General features: G+C 50.8%; 1 protein-coding gene across 8 annotated transcripts; it reads left to right on the top strand.

Annotated features, from left to right (window-relative positions):
- Nucleotides 1–370: 370 nt before the first annotated feature.
- LOC114014076 (uncharacterized) lies at nucleotides 371–15,460 on the top strand. 8 transcript variants are annotated; one of them, XR_003557434.2, is made up of 3 exons: nucleotides 371–3,214; nucleotides 13,213–13,790; nucleotides 14,687–15,460. XR_003557434.2 is itself a non-coding variant. In XM_055792322.1 (3 exons), exons 1-3 carry the CDS (start codon nucleotides 2,081–2,083, stop codon nucleotides 4,247–4,249), a joined length of 876 nt encoding a protein of 291 aa, XP_055648297.1. In that variant the 5' UTR covers nucleotides 1,890–2,080; the 3' UTR covers nucleotides 4,250–4,947. The 8 variants fall into 8 exon arrangements, 1 of the variants encoding a protein (XP_055648297.1); XR_003557433.2 differs by lacking the exon at nucleotides 14,687–15,460 and having other exon boundaries at nucleotides 371–2,300; nucleotides 3,041–3,214; nucleotides 13,213–14,025; XM_055792322.1 differs by lacking the exons at nucleotides 13,213–13,790; nucleotides 14,687–15,460 and adding an exon at nucleotides 3,771–4,947 and having other exon boundaries at nucleotides 1,890–2,300; nucleotides 3,038–3,214.
- Nucleotides 15,461–16,073: the final 613 nt, after the last annotated feature.

Genomic DNA, 16,073 nt, shown 5'->3' with positions numbered 1-16,073 from the left:
GGCGCTGCTGCCCCTGTGAGCGGGGCTTCGCACCCCCGCACGCGTGGGGGGGCGGGTTGCGTGTGGGAGGTTGCGTGTCCGGTCACACGGAGGGGAGACTGGATGGGGGGGTGTTGGACCGCCTCCTGTGCCCCCTTGTCTGGCCTCGGCGGGTGCAGATGGGGGGTTTGCACATCCCCTTGCGCTGGGGTGGGCTGCTCGCGGGGGTTTGCGCCCTCTGCTTGCCCCCACGGGGGGCGCAGACCCCCAGTTGTGCGGTGGTGGTCGGGTGCTGGCATGGCCCGGTGCACTGGGGGGAGCTGCTCGCTCGGGGGCGGGGGGGGGTGTTGCATGACTGCTTGGGGAGGGGGGGTGAGGCTCCAGGCACCGTTTGGCGAGCGGCGGGTGGCACGCGTGGTTGCAGAAGGGGGCTGCAGGCGGCGGGTTGCGTGGAGGACTGCGAGCAGGATTGCACGGTGGGCTGAGCACCCGGTTGCATGGTGGGAGTCTGCATCCAGGTTTTGTAGGTCTCGTTGCACCGGTACCGCCGCCAAGTTTTTGCATGCAGCATCTTGCACGTGGAGGGATGCGCTGTGGGTGCGGGGTTTGCATCTGGGGCAATGTGTGGGTCATGGTGCTGGGGGGGTCGCACACCTCGGGGTTGTACCCTCTCCTGCAGGCTCCGAAGGCGATTTCCAGCGTTGCTTTTCCTGGCAGACCTGTTCTGCTGCATCCCGGTTGCTGTGGGAGCACTCACCCCACGGCAGGCTGGGGGCTTCCTGGACACCCCAATTAAAATTTGGACCCCATCAGCTTGTCACCCTGCCAATGGCTGTGCACGCCTTGCAGTTAAACTTGAAAAAAAAAAACAAACCTACAAATAAAGGATGTAAGAACTCCTCAAATAGGGAAATGGGCAGGGGGTGACGTGATGCCAAAGCAAAACCACAGGTGAATACCACTGGGCCCTGTCAGGTCTGGCCAGATCTCAATCTGGGTTTCCCGCCGCCCCCCACCACTGAGAAGAAGCCATGGTCGTTACTGTTAATTTGCATTATTTTTTCTTAATATGCATGAAGGGAGCTTTGCAGACATATTTTGGTCAAGGTATATGCATGAGCAAACAGCCATGTGATAGCATGATCCTTTAATTCTGAGGCACCTCTGGGTGGATATGTATGGTTTCTATACATCTGGAAGCACGGGAAACTTTTTTGCTATTTAAAATAAAAGTATTTCTATATTTAAAGCTTCGGTCCTGGAGGATGCTGATCTCCAGCTACACTGCGGAATCTGCCCATAAGCCACTAACTCTACTTAACACAAAGCACGAGCCAGGCTGGAAGTGTTAGTCCCTCCCCAACAAGCAATTCCAAATATTTATATGTTGATTCTTTTTAACTTTGGGACTCAAATAGCCGGAGACGTTTTGGCAACTCGGTGGCAGAACAAAAAAACCAACATGGGAATTTGCCGGTCTATTCCGCTTTGTGTAAACTGAGCAGAGAAAATATTTCCTGTTTCAGGATCAAATAGTGAGAGTTCAGCCAGCCAGTTTCTCTGGTTATTTGAGAAGGGGTTAAAAATGGGATCAAAAAGACTCAATCTTGCCAATTTGGTGCCATATTTGGGCAGGAAGGTATTTTATTTTAGGGGGGGTCTCAAATACAAAGTCACCAGCTGGTGTAGGAAAAAAATTAAGGGGTGAAGGGGAGAATTGGTTGCAATGCTGCCTGCGGTGCTGAGGGCAGAGCATCCCTCTGAAACTGAAATTTATTTGTGACAGCTGATATTGAAGTGCTTCAAAAATAGATGTTTGGAAAAAAAATAAGTTTGTTGGGGGAGCTGAGGCTGGATTCAATACCGGCAATATTCTGTCATTGCGGAATTGTACTCGCTGCTTGCCTAGGTTCTGGGGTTTCAGTTGACTCTGAGATCTTCCAGTATTGGTGTTAGGCACATCAAAATCAATTTAATTTTGAGTTTGGTGTCTGCTTTGGGGCAGCAGCAGCAAAAAAGTATTTCAGGGGAAAAGCTGAGCCTACAAAGTGTCTCTCTTAACTTTGCTGATGAGCCAGAAAAAAGGAGTGTGTTCGGCCATATGCGGGGTTTGCATCTCGTCCTGTGCCTTTTTGCTACCGGAGTCGTGGTCCGAGAGGCGTGCCATGAAGTAAATGGAAGAAAAATGGGAGAGTTAAGGAATAAAAGGAGAATTACCATTTCTTTTGGTTTGTTTCAGATCCTGTTGCTCCATGTGGTGCTGATGGAAATAGTCCATGTTAGTGCTGCCGCTCCTGTTAGGGCTTCGAGATCCGAGCAAGGTTGGTATTAATGGATGTACCAGGACGCTGAGCAAAGTAATAACTTAAAAATAATAAATGCAGGAGACCAGTCCCAGCCCTCTTCAATAACTACATAAATCGGCAGAAATTCATCTTAACAGGTATCTAAAATAGAGGGTTGCAAACCCCAGAACCAGTTACCTCCTCGCTGGCCCCAGGGAGGACGGCTTTGAGCCGCAATTCTGCCGTTTTGCGTGTTTATGCACATCACTGGTGGTTTTGGGGGTGAAACCAGGCTCCTCTTAAACCTCCCATGGTTGCTCCTGTATAAGTGCTATGCAAAAATTAGGGTCACCAACACCTGGCGTGAGAAAATGAGCCCTAAAACCACCCCAACCCCCTTTTTGTTGGGTGGGGTTTTGTTTGGTTTCTTGCATTCTTGCAGTCACGGAGGCTGGATGCCCCATGTGAGGCTGGAGCACATTAAATGCATCCAAAACCTGGGGTTACCCTGCACTGCGGGATGGCAGAGGGTGCGCAGCGTTCCTCCAGCACCGCTTCAGGATGTGCCCAGGCTCTCGCAAAGCCACCGTGGGCTGCAGCTCCCCAGGGACGCTGTGCAAAGACGGGGTGCAGCAGGATTTGCTCCTCAAAGAGTTTGATAAATTGCTGCTAGAAAACAGCCAGGACCTTGGGAGACCTTCTGCTTGCTTCTTGCCTGACCGGAGCTAGGAAAGGTTTTCAGAACCGGAGGGAAAATCCTCTTTGTGTTAAAGCAGCTTATCCCGTGGAGGTTTGCTGGGTGAACCTTGCGCGAGTGGTGAAAAAAGGGGCGAATCTGGGAAAGCAACTTGGGAAAGCATCCGGACATGGAGCAGGAGAATGGATTCGCCTCTGGCTTCGGGTGCAGACTGAGGGAAAGCTCCCGGCTTTGCTGTCAGAAAGGATTCCGGGTGAGATCTTTTGCTATTAGAAGCACAGACGTGCCTTTCCAAAGAAAAAGAATTAAAACATCTTAAAACTCCTAATATTTTCATGAGCAGGACTGTGTCCTGTAGTGGAAAACTTGGGATTTTCCCTGGTCAGAGCTCCCTGGGTTAGAGCATTTATAAACTAAGGAGATTTTTGTGAATAATACCTGCTTTGGGAAAGCAGTAGGGTCGTTTGCAGCTGTACATCGTTAGCTGTAATTAAGTCAAGGACATACCCTGAATGCTCCTCTGAGTTGAATATAGTTTTTGGCCCTTTCTTCTGATCTTGAAGTGAGCTGGGTTTTTGCAGTAAACCGTGTTTGTGGTGTGCGTTTTCACGTAATTAATTCCCCTGTGATTGGGTTGACCTGGCGCTTTTGGAAAGGGCTTCTGGTTTTCTGCCCCTTGGTGTCAGGAGCGCCACCGTGGAGTAGCGATGCCACTAAATATTTACTAATAACTTAATGATGAGTAAACCTAGTGTATTAGAAGCTTCATGGCATATGTATTGTTTCCCCTTGATTTTTCTTCGTTGCAGGGTTGAAAATCTCAAAGCTGCGTGCTCAGAAATTATTTTCCGAAGCTCTCCTAAGCAAAGTTCAGCATTTTTTAGCAACTCTTATAGCAATGAGGAGCCAGGAGGTGGCACTGGCTGGCAGCGCATTCGCCTCTCGCTCACTTCAGCAGCTCCTGGCCATGTTTTGGACCCTCTTGGCTCCCCTAGGAAATAAAATATTTTTGCTTTTCCAGGTTGGGAGCCTGGGCAGCCCCGCAGACCGGGGTGAGGGGTGGTGGGACTGGCTGCTCTGTGGGTGTGGAGGAGGTGGGTGGGTTGGGGTTGTACCTGCTCCGGCAGGTTGGGGAATTTCTGCCGGGGGTTTTGAAGGTGCTCGAGGGAGCTTGGGGCTCTGCAGACCTGGGGGCCGTGCAGATGTGACCGCCGTGAGCTCTGCCTCTTGGGTTGACTCAACCTCCATTGACTTGCAGGAGCCCCAAGACCACGTTGGGTGCACCTGAACCAGGTTTGCTTCCCCATAACTCTCCCCAAGAAAAGCACAGTAAACACACAGAGTGTGGAATGGCACATTCAGGGTTTTGGTTTTTTTTCCCCAGCTGGACTAAGAGGAGCCTTAAAAACTCAGACTTCTTCCCCAAAAAAGACATAATCTGGCACAGTTTGTTCTCCTTGCAGAGCTGATAGGGGCTGTGTTGGCTGGAGGAGCTTTTGTTTTGGTCCGACTTCTTACTGTGCCACAGATATTGCTGGTGTTTCTAGAAAATAAATAGCATAAAGAGGAATTCTCGGAAAACCTAGGTGGAAAACATCTGCCTGCTTTTTCTAGTTAGCCAGTAGCTGGTAGCTTATGGGTTTAAATGCTTGAAAAGATCCTTTTGATGAGATCAATGCTGATACAAGGTTCTTGTATTTGTTATTCCTGTTCTGCTGGTGTTTACTGATTATCAGGCAGGTGAAACTGCACCACCAGTCACTACAAACCCCATGACGGACAGTTGCCGGCATGGAGGGTTTGTCCCAAAACGGCCCCGTTTCAGGTGGTGACCTGGGAAGGTGGGACATGGCAAAATCTGCGTCTGGGAATGCTGAGGTTTTCCTGAAGAAATGGGGTGGGAATTGGGGCAGGAGGAGCAGGTTTAGCACACCGCATGGTGTGGATGGTGCCGGTGTTCCTTGTGTTTTCCTAGAGGGTGTTGGTGGCGTCACACTAGAGACCAAACACAGATCGTTAGTAGTTTTGTTGGCAGGAGTTCATATTTACAACTGAATAATAGGAAATCGGAAAGGACCTAGTCATTACAAAGCTTTTGAGTGTTTGTACAACTCTTATGGCTCGGGTTGGCATCACCCATTTATTGAAAACTTTGTACATAAAGTCACAGCTGGACTAAAGGTGGAGGTGACGGCTTCGTGGAGAGGATGTAATTTCCCACGCGGTGACGATGTTCTTTCCTTCATCGAGACCGTCGTGTCTGAAACGAGGGGAAAAGATGAGGAAGTGGTTGCTATGTCCTTCTATTGTGTTTCAGGCCACACTTCCAGCGGGACAGGGATTTTGCATGCACCTGGGATGTCGGTGAGCTTCAGCCCCTGGAAAAAAGGGGATTTGGGTGGTTGAGCAGTGGTGGTGCCTGGGGCTGTGACCCCGTTTGGGCCAGGGGTGCCGACAGCGTGGTCGTGCCACTGAAGCTCCCGGTGAAGGCTGTATGCAAAGAGGTCACTTTGGAAAAATACCCTAAAATGCCTCTTCAGGTCATTAGTAGCAACTAAAGCTTCTTTGGTTGTCCCTAGCGTGGCAGCTGGGTGCCTGAAAGGCTTAAATAGTTTTTGAATTATGTTGGAAAGTTGCTGCAAAGCGCTGCTTGCTGCTCCTTTAGGAAGAATTGAATTTTGCCAGCTTAAAGACGTGCTTTAAGTGAGCGCTTAAATCCTACGGGGCTTTAGTACCTTCTGAGGAGGAGCACGGGGGTCATAGCAGGAAACCCAGGAGGCTGAGGAGGAGGCTGAGGGGGAGGTGACACTGGAGGGGCGATCCCACCGACTCCTGAGGCTCCTGGCAAGTCAAGGAAAATAAATCAGTGGGAAAAAAACCACTTGTTTTAATGTGCTAAAAGCCAGTGGCAGAGCTCGTGCCCCAATGAGCCTCTGACTTCTGAAGTGTTCCTGGTGATTGCTGCCAGGGGGAGAGATCGCGTGGCTGCCCAGGAGCATCCTTATCTGTCACTGGGCAAAGCGATCACTGAAATCCAGGGGGTGGCATCTGCTTTTGGAAATCCCTTCCCCAAAGCCCTGATGGTGCTTGGATGGATGTATAGGAAAAGGAATAACCTATGGTGTCACAGCATAGGCTTCACTACAAATCATTTAGGTTGGAAAAGACCTTTGAGATCATCAAGTCCAACTTGGATCCAGGGGGATCCCTCGCTGAGACAGGTCTGATATTATTTAATTAGGAAAATTAGGGATTTTCCCTTCTCTTACCTTCTCTGCAAACTGGCAGAATAAATCCGCGGCAAACCAACCCCAGCTATTGCATGGGTGCCCTTTGGCCAAAGCCACGTGAGTTGTTCAGTAATTTAAAATCAGCATTTTTAATCCATTTATTCCTTCCTGTGACAGTGGGTTTGGCAAGGAAGGCCTCTTTTTTTTTTTTTTTTTTTTTCTTCCAAAAATACGAAGAGAAAGCCCAACTCACCTCATATATGTACATGGTGGGTATTAACGTGGTGTTATCAGAATAATATTCTACAGTTGCGTATAAGTAATCACCTGGAATGAAAGCATTGTCCTGATGAGGCTGTGCTAATAGGCAGCACAGCCAGTCAGGCATCTTACCCACTCAAACCGTTACAACAATGACACCAAGCATCAATTCCACAGGTTGGAAATTTAATTTTAGGGGCTGCCTGGGTTGAGTTTACTTGGGAGCTGCGATGGCAGCGTGCTGGGGGTGCGGGAGCCTGTTACTGCCGCGGGAATCGAAGCGATTCTCTGCCCAGGAGCAGCTGCTGGCGGTGTCCCTGCTCTTGGTCCATCTCAGTCACCTTTTTAACTTGGCAAGATGTGATTTCAGATGGTAAGAAGAGCTACCGGGGGCAGAGCCGCTCCAGAAAAATGTTCTTTACTTTTCATCTTGGTTGATGTTTTACGCCACCTGTGCCCGAGAGTGGCTTAATTTATAGCAGTCAGCGCTGGGGCATGTGTTTCCTACAGGTTATTCACGTCTGGGTCAGAGGTTCCTAGTGTAGTTCAGACACCAATGTTTTCATGGGAGAGGGTCTCCAGAGGCTCCTTTTAAAGCCAGTGGAGATACTGGGCACCAATTTCTCTCTGTTGACACAAAATGGGTAGGGGGGAACCTGTGCTGTGAGCACATCGTCCAGCGTTGGACCAGATGTGTCCCACCCTTGTGTCGTGACAATATCATTGCGTGTCTTTTCCCCTCGGAATAGACCACGTAATTTAAATTAATCTGAATACCTTGGGGAAATAAACTGCGGCTCTGCATGTCCTGCCCCGAGCACCCACAGGGACTGACCCGCCACTCAAATTCTCATGCAGCCGCAATTTGGCAAACCTCTTCCTTCATCAGAATAGCATCTCCCCAGACCTCAGGTCCATTTCCCTACAGGTATTTCTGCAAGGCTCCGACGCTGCAATATCACTATAAATAGATTTCTGAATCGTATGATGCTGCAAGGACCCGGGGCTGTGGCAGCCCCTGAATTTCCTTCTGCCGTGCACGGCAGCATTGAGCTTTTGGCTTAAATTAAAGATTGAGGGCGCCGAGGTGGGTGCTGGTGGCAGCACAGGGGGTGGGGTGGGTGCAGTGTTATTTGTAATTGCTGAGGACTAGATTCAGCGGCTTCTCAGAGCCTTTGCGGTGGTTTGTGTGGGCAAAGCTTCACCCTGCCTGCCGGAGGCAGGATGGAGACCTCCCGGCATCCCTTCCAACCCGGGTTATCCCAAGTTGCTCATGCAGCTTGCATGAAGTGATTAAAAAAACAAACAAATAAACAAAAAGCAATTTCTCACTGAAACGAGATGCGTAGTCATATAAAAACTCTGATATCTCCTCCTCTTCTACCTCAGCGTTCCCTAAGAACAAACAAAAAGTGAACGGTTCATCATGCGGCACCGCAGGCAGAGACCCGCGTCGAGCTGGCTGGATACGGTTTCACATGAATAGTTTCAATGATTTATTGGCGCTTTGTGCAAACCCTGTTCCCTGGTGGGAGTAATGGATTCGCAATCTGGTCCGTAATTAAATCAGAGACTTCACAACAAAAGATATCGTGTTGCAGACCGGACCAGAGCTCGTCCCAAGAGGGGGTTTTATTTCCTCTATTTTGGGCGCAGATGTGCCGGGAGAGGGAGATGCAGCAGCCCTTCCAGCGTGTTCCTGCACCCCCTACCCCAGATTTATTTTGGGATGGATCTCAAAGCTCTGCTTCTTGTGTTTTGAGCCGCTCCTCGGCCACCGACCCGCCTGGTTTATTCCTGGTGTGCCTTTTGCTGCGAAATTGCTGAAGGCTCAGAAGGGAGCCTCACGTTTCCGTAGGGTTGAGTCGCTATAAATAGATTTCTGAATCGTATGATGTTGTCAAAACTGTATCACGTTGCTCATTTCCCTTTTCCAAATACAAGGTTCCATGCGGTTTCTTTTTCTCAGGGTCTTGTAAAGCAGACTAATTGAAAATATTAATATTGTAATACTCACATACTCGTATAATAATAGAAGGTGCTCATACAATAAGATAGTAAGATACTCATACCATAATACAAGATCTAATATTAATATTGTGATACTTAAATATAGCAGATCCGCTCATCTAACAAGATAATTATAATATTATGAGTTACAGTGTTAAGAATGTTGATGATGCTGTCAGTGGTACCCGGGTCCAGCCATAGCTCTGGGTGCCCCTCTCCAAAATTTCCCCCCATTTCCTAACGTAGCCCCGGGTTTCTCAGCGCCGGCAGCGGGCTGAGCAAGAAGCCCAGATCCAAAACCTCTCAATTATTAGGAAATTATCTGAAAAGAGTGACCCAGCCCAAGACTTTCTGCCAGGGGAGCCAAAGGGGAAGGAGTCAAGTCTGCGGATCGTGGTACCGCGCAGCCTTCTCCATCGCTCAGCCCTGCCACGGGAAACACCTCGACCCACCCTGTCCCCATCCCGAGCTTTCAGGGACACCGGGACCGCAGTCGGGAGCTGCGTGGTATAGCGTATGCTCGTCCACCCCGCGTGCCTTCCCACGCTCGCCCTCCATCCTTTCTGGCTCCGGCTCCTGGAGCGCATCCCCCCGCGCACGCAGCGTTCTGGGAAAGTTATTCCAAGTTGGCCGTTGTATTTACACTGGAGCCACACTAAGAATAATAAGAGTTGTATTTCCCAAAGAGCTTCCATCTGGAAATCCCCCCCCTCCGTGGCCGCTTTTAACCCCTGGCATGACATTTCGCATCGAGCGGGGAGGAGGAGGAAGGTTATTTGCGGCAGGCATGGCAGTGCTGCCCACAACTTCACTTTCCCAGAAATGTTACTTCATTGCATGTGTGTGTTCCCCCTTGTCCTGCTCAGGTTCCTGCCACTCATCCCGCCTGGGGGCTGCCGGTGCCATGCCTCCCCTCCCTCGATTGCCCCCGCTTTGGTCCTCCCCATGGCCCCCAAGTGCCCACCTAATGCTTCAGGAAATCCTGTTTGGTGCGGGGCTTTTCTTTTCCCTTGCCTGTATCTGTCTCTCTTAATAGCTCCCAGCTGTATATCGCAAATTATTTTGAGTGCAATATGGAAAACATTAATTATCACGCTCTATTCTCCAAGCAGGGGCTGTAATTCTGCAAGCACACGCTGCGATCTCCAAGCACACAGACTATTCTGCAAGCACACACTTTGACTCATTACATCATGTGGTCCCCCATTATTTTTTTGGCTGCAGACCCCCCATCTCCAAGCAAACATCCCAAGACCCCACCCCAAGCGACCCGCAGCATCTCAGAAGTGCAGAAATAATTCCAAACCCGGCGCTTAGCAGCATGGTAAAATTCAATTGCAAGCCAGAAAACCAGCGAAACGTATTTACCCAGTAAGAAATGAAGAACCAAGAGTGCCACAATTAAAAAGTTCGTCATCCTACGCGTCGATGCCGTCCGCTGGTGCGGCTCAGCACTGCTGCTCGGGAATTTCTTGAGGCGTCCCAGCGGAGGCAGGAAATGACTCTTGTGAGGGCTGGACCGAGCAGCCTCCGCGCGCTGAGAAAAGACGTTTTTCGGCCGTTTGCCGAGTGGTGCGATGGCGCGCTGGGCTCCCATTATCCCGACGGGCCAGGAGATGCGCGGTGGCCGTGGCACCGCTCCGGCGAGGGAAGGTTTTTCCCCCTTTGGCAAAGACTTTTCCCGATGGCTGAGTTGCAAATCTTGGGAAGTTACTCCCCAGGGAGGGTTAGTGCCACAGGATGAGCTTGCAGATAAGGGGAGGATGGTTTTGATTATGTTATTTATAGCAAATCCTTCTTGTCGAGAAGGCGGCGATTAAGAGGCGAAGGCAGGAACGACGACTGGGAGCCAGATTCAGTTCCAAACTTCCCTGAAAATCTTGGGGAACATTTTCTTGGCTTCATTTCCCCTTCCCATGCCTCAGTTTCTCCATCAGACAAAATGCAAACGGTCACAGGCTTATTTTATTCCATAGTGACTAGAAATCCCTGGCTTGGGGCGCTTCAGGAGCCGCGTTCCGTGTTTACTGCTGGCTCCTGCAGGGCGAGGTGCCTTGGGACGGGTTGGCATCAGTTGCTGGTTTTCCTCTCTTCTCTAAAAATAAAATAGGAAAACATTTTTGGGGAAGAAAACAAAATCTAGTTCTTCTGTACCGTGGGGAAAAGCTGATACGGGTGCAGAAGGCCTCCGAGAAGGTGACGTGGTGCTGGTGGGAACTGGTGTTAACTGGGGTGTGAAGCAGCAGGGGACTGAGAGGAGCAGGACGTAAATCGGGTGTGAGCAAACCGGTGTGAAATCAGTTCCCACCGGGTGCTGCTCCCCACTGCAGGTCTGCTGCGGGGGGCGCCGAGGTCGCTGTGACTTTCTTGCTTACGCAGCAATAAAAATGAGTTTTCCTGGGGGAAACCCCATGCATTCCGCCACGACGGCTCCCTCCTTCCTCTCAAGCATGATGGGTGATGATGTGTTTGGGTGCTGGGGCAGGCAGCGGGTGTTAGCGAAGCGAGGAGGAGTAAGGTGCGTCTTGGGAAGGCCAAGAGGAGCTGTGCTTTGAGGTACGGTGAGAAGGAACCCCTAACTGGGGAGATCCCCCAGGAAGCGGGACGGGCTGCACGGCGTGCTCTCGCCTTGCCATTATCCACCATCCCTGAGGCATCCTCTCCCCCTCGTCAGAATCTGGTCCCAGCTCTGGATTCCACATTTTCCCCGGTTCAGTGGCTCAGGATGATGCTCCCAGCTGCATCACATCTCCCCCCCCGCCCTCCCCTCAGAGGGTGCCTCCCGCTCCGGGATGCGGATGAGAAGAGGGAAGTGGGCTCCGCGGCACGGCGGGGGCGTTTAATGGCAACCATCTGTGCGGGGGGGCGCGGGCTGCCACGAGCATGGCCAGCGCTGTCCTCGTCCCCGGCCATCGATTTCAGCCAGGGATCCTGGCGATTGTAAGCCAGGGAAGGATTCCTGTTGATCATAGCCAAGGATTCCTGTCAATCATAGCTAAGGATTCCTATCGATCACAGCCAAGGATTCCTGTCAATCACAGCTAAAGATTCCTGTCGATCGTAGCCAAGGATTCCTACTGATCTTAAACCAAGGAGTCCTATCGATCTTAAGCCAAGGGAGGATTCCTATTGATTTTATGCCAAGGATTCCTATCAATCAAAAGCCAAGGAAGGATTCCTATTGATCTTAACCCAAGGATTCCTATCGTTCTTAAGCCAAGGACTCCTATCGATCATAAGCCAAGGAAGGATTCCTGCCGATCCTAAGCCAAGGATTCCTATCAATCAAAAGCCAAGGAAGGATTCCTATTGATCTTAAACCAAGGATTCCTATTGATTTTAAGGCAAGGATTCCTATCGATCTTAAACCAAGGAAGGATTCCTGTCGATCTTAAGCCAAGGATTCCTATCAATCACAAGCCAGGGAAGGATTCCTATTGATCTTAAGCCAAGGATTCCTATCAGTCCTAAACCAGGAATTCTTATCGATCTTAAGCCAGGGAAGGATTCCTATCAATCTTAAGCCAAGGATTCCTATCAGTCCTAAACCAGGAATTCTTATCGATCATAAGCCAAGGAAGGGTTCCTATTGATCTTAAGCCAAGGATTCTTATCATTCTTAAGCCAAGGATTCCTATCAATCTTAAACCAAAGACTTCTGTCAGTCCTGAGCCAAAGATTCGTATGAATTTTAAGCCAAGGATTGCCCAAGGCAGATTTTATTTTTCGACTAATACAGGACCCAGCTGAAGAACTTTCCAGGCGCATCCCAAACACATTTGCCGGGCTCCCGGGGATGTACGTGCTTTGCTGAAAGGGCTTTTCCCATCCGTAGGGAGACGCATGGCAAAGGGTTAAGCACAGAGGAAAGCTGGGCGGCTGAGCAGACAGGAAGCGAATATCTCCAAACCCTCCCCTTGACCCTCAAAAATAACATCAAAACTCAAAATCTCAACCCAAGCAGAAGTCTGACCTCGTTGGGATGAATCCCACCGGAGCTGGAGCTGCCGCCTCAGCTAGGAGGTGCTTGGGTGGTGTGGGGAGAGGGAGAGCCATGGGAGAGTTACAATATTGTGGGTTTAAAGTGATGGAAGGGGCAAGGATGGTTTGTGAGGATGGTGGTGGCTTTTATTGGGTGAGTGGGTGGGGTGGGATGGACAAACTTCTTGGCATGGAAGCTTGGGGTTGGAACTGAATGGGATTTGCTGGTCTGGGGCTGAGAACGGCTCCTCAGAGTGGGACGTGATGATGTGAAACTTGGAAAAACTTGGGGAAAAATAAAAAGTGTAGTACCTGCAGCATGGAACTGCCACTCAGGGAGCTGGATAAAAGGCACCGTAAGGTGGACACAGGGACAAACGAACCCTTGGCACCAAACTGGGCTGTGCTTTCACAGCGGCGAGCACGGGGGCATCCAGCTGGAGCATCCCCAGCAGCATCCTGCATCCTCGCGGCCTGAGGGATGGTCCTCAGCTGCTGGGGACCACTGGGGAAATCTGGGCCTTGATTTGGAATTGTGTTTCTGGCCGCAAAAAGAAAACACTCTATTTTTGTTCAGTTTTTTCCTTTTACGTTTGTTCTTGCTCACTTTTCATGTCTTGCAACACAAAGCAAAAACACCACCCGGAGAGCAGCCAAAAAAAGCAGCCAAACCAACATCTTTTCCATCTCCAATCCCATGCTCCTTTCCCAAAACCTAATTCCCGTTCTGCGCAATCTCTGTATTTTGTCTTTTTTTTTTTTTTTCCAGTGATTAAAGTTCACGTGCCGAGATCAAACCGTAAAAGGTCCCGCAGCGAGGGAGCAGCGTGGGAGCGATGCTTTCCACACGGGAAAACTGAACTTGGGAGCCAAAAAATAGATGTTTTTTCCAGAAAGGGATGGTAGAGCTGGCTCATGCTCCTCATGATGCTGAGGATGCTGCATCCCAGGGATGCTTGGAGCATCCCAGCGTGGTGAAGCCTGGCCGGCTGTGCTCGGGGGCTTGCACCACAACTTGCAGTTTGGTGCCGAGGATCAAGGATAAAATGAGCTCACTGGTGGCACCGGTGCTCGGATGCATCGCGTCATTTCCCAACTTTAATAGGCGGAAGCAAAACTTGAAGGGGAAATTTAACAAATGCAGCTGGTAAATAAGACTCTTCCCTTAACAATGACTCGTGCCCAAGCAGATGACATTAGCAGGATTCCTGTGGAAGTCGCCGGAGGGAACATTGTTCGGTGGTTTTGCTGCAGGAGATGGGAAAATGGATGAAGGAAACGCAAAAGCTCCGTTCCCCCATGGCACCGGCTGCGGTGGTGATCCCAGCGCCGCGTGCCGGCTGGGAGGTAGGTGGGATGCACTGCCCTTCCTGCGGGAAGCCTTTGGGGAACGGAGGGGATTTTCTACCGCCCAGGCTGTTCTGGCTGCTCGATGGGGTTTCTGAGGCTGGATAAAGTTTTTCCTGCCCATCCCTGCCCTGTTGTGAACAGCGGCTGCTTGGGCTGGCCGTTGTTTTGAAATAAAGAAACCCCCTCATTTTAAAGCAGCAATTCTCAAAAAAATAAACAAAAGTACAATAAAATAAATAAAATATAATAAAAACGTGTTCCTGGTTTTGACGGCTGTGCAGCAGCTCGCTCTTCCCCTGGGCATCATCCCCATGCGTGGGGGAACCCCGGGGGTCTGTAGCCCCACACTGACCCACCGCCGGCGTTGGGCTGGGACAGGCACTGTGAGCGCTCGGTGCATCACCAGCTGCGGGAGGTGGTGCTGGGTGGCCCGTCGCAGAGTCACGCTGCTTTTCCAAGCATTGTCTTATTTTTTCCTTCCTTAATTAGAGCCAGATGGGCCACGTGAACCCCTGGGGCGCGTCCCAGGGCTCGAGATATGGGATGCTTCCCATCCCATCCCATCCCATCCCATCCCATCCTATCCCATCCCATCCCATCCCTTCCCCTCGGAATACCCCCGCGGCCACAGCGCTGGCAGGACGGGAGTATGAATTGCACCCACAGATACCCCAGGCTCCGTGCGTTATCGGGGGGTCGCCAAGTGGCTGGAAAAACTGGGAGCATCCTTGGAGCATCCTTGGAACAAGAAGTGGAGCTGTTCATGGTGCATCCTGTGGTGGCTCTTCAGTGTGTTTCAGTGCCCCAGGAGCAAAATAAGGGGAGAAGGGGCAGTGACACAGCTTTGCCCAATTCTTTTATTTTTAAAAGCCTTTTTTTTCCCTGTTTCACAGCAATTCCTGATGGCTGCTCTACAGGGCACCACGAGGCACAACCTGGTATAAATCCAAGACCTCCGCTGCTTGCCCAGGAATTGGGAATTTTATTATTTTTACGCCACCTCTCATGGCTATCGAGCATCTCCTCCCTCCCCCCAATGCTTACAGCCTTCCTCCTCCTCCTCCTCCTCCAAGCCAAGCCGAGAAACCCAGCAGGAGAAAAGCAACAGTTATTCCCACCCAGCCCTGCTGCCCTGGATGGGGAAGAATGGGATCGTGGAGCTGCTGGAGATGCTGTGGCCAGCCAAACTGGACATGCAGGGTCCAGCCAGTGGGTCTGTGTCACTGCAGCACTGGATGGTGACACCGCGCCGGCTGCTCCCACCCCAGCACGCTCCAGCCGCTGGGCACCTTCCCAGGGGTTTTGCATTTTTTCCAGTGCTCATTAGCTGGGAAACCACTGAAATAAGCTTTCCGGGTGGTTCGCGTGTGATACGTTTACGAGCAGCCGTGAAATTCGCTTTCGAGATTGTAAACGAGTGAAGAAAAAAAAAAAGAAAGAAAAAAACCCACAAAACTCTGCTAAAAACCCTCCCCAAGAGAAAATATCTGAAGGGAATTTTCCCAGGGCTACTGCTCAAATCCTGTTGGAAAAGATTACGCTGAAAAAATCCTCCCGGCTTTTGCAAACTATTGTTTGCAAAATAAACCTGCACATTTTTATTTTTTTTTTTAATTTGCAAAAAAAGAAAATAATATTATGAGTTTGCAAACTGTTCCTGGGGCAAATGTGCAAGTTACTGGTGGAGGGGTACCGGGGGGGTTATTTGGGGTTTGGGCATCCGGGAAAGGGGGTATTTGGGGAAGGAACAGGGAAGGGAATTTGGGGAGGGACACAAGCACCCTGGTTTCACTTGGAAAACTGGATTTTCGTGCCAGGTCCGTGTGGCAGCGGGGGTTTTCATCCTCCTGCCCACCTCACCGGGAAGCCCTGGGCTTCGTCGTCTCCCGGTTTTTCTGCTCTCCCAGGCAAACGTTGGGTCACTCGTGGTCTTTGGGCTGGATTTTCCCCCGCTCCCACCCGGGAGCCGCCGGGAATTACCCCCTGAGCACGGAAGCCACCTACAGAAGGACCCTATATAGCGATACTCAATATATATTCTATATTCTTCCGCCTTTCTGCAGCAGCTGGAGCTGGCAGTGGCTGCGGTTGGCCTCGCCGTTGTGTTTTGTCACCTCTGGGGGACTCACTGACATCACCCCCTTCCCCCCCCCCCGAAGCGATGGGGTTTTGGGGGGCGGTTTAGCCCAGGAATCGCCCCAAAAGCAGCGGTGGGGATGGGGTCTCTGTTATGGACCAAAAGCCACGTGTTTGTGTCCCAGCCGGGGTCGGGGACCCAGC

The sequence above is a fragment of the Falco peregrinus genome, chromosome 19 (assembly GCF_023634155.1).
Source record: "Falco peregrinus isolate bFalPer1 chromosome 19, bFalPer1.pri, whole genome shotgun sequence".
Lineage (NCBI taxonomy): Eukaryota > Metazoa > Chordata > Aves > Falconiformes > Falconidae > Falco > Falco peregrinus.
The sequence above is the reverse complement of the archived record's forward strand: the minus strand, read 5'-3'. Positions and strand labels throughout refer to the sequence as shown.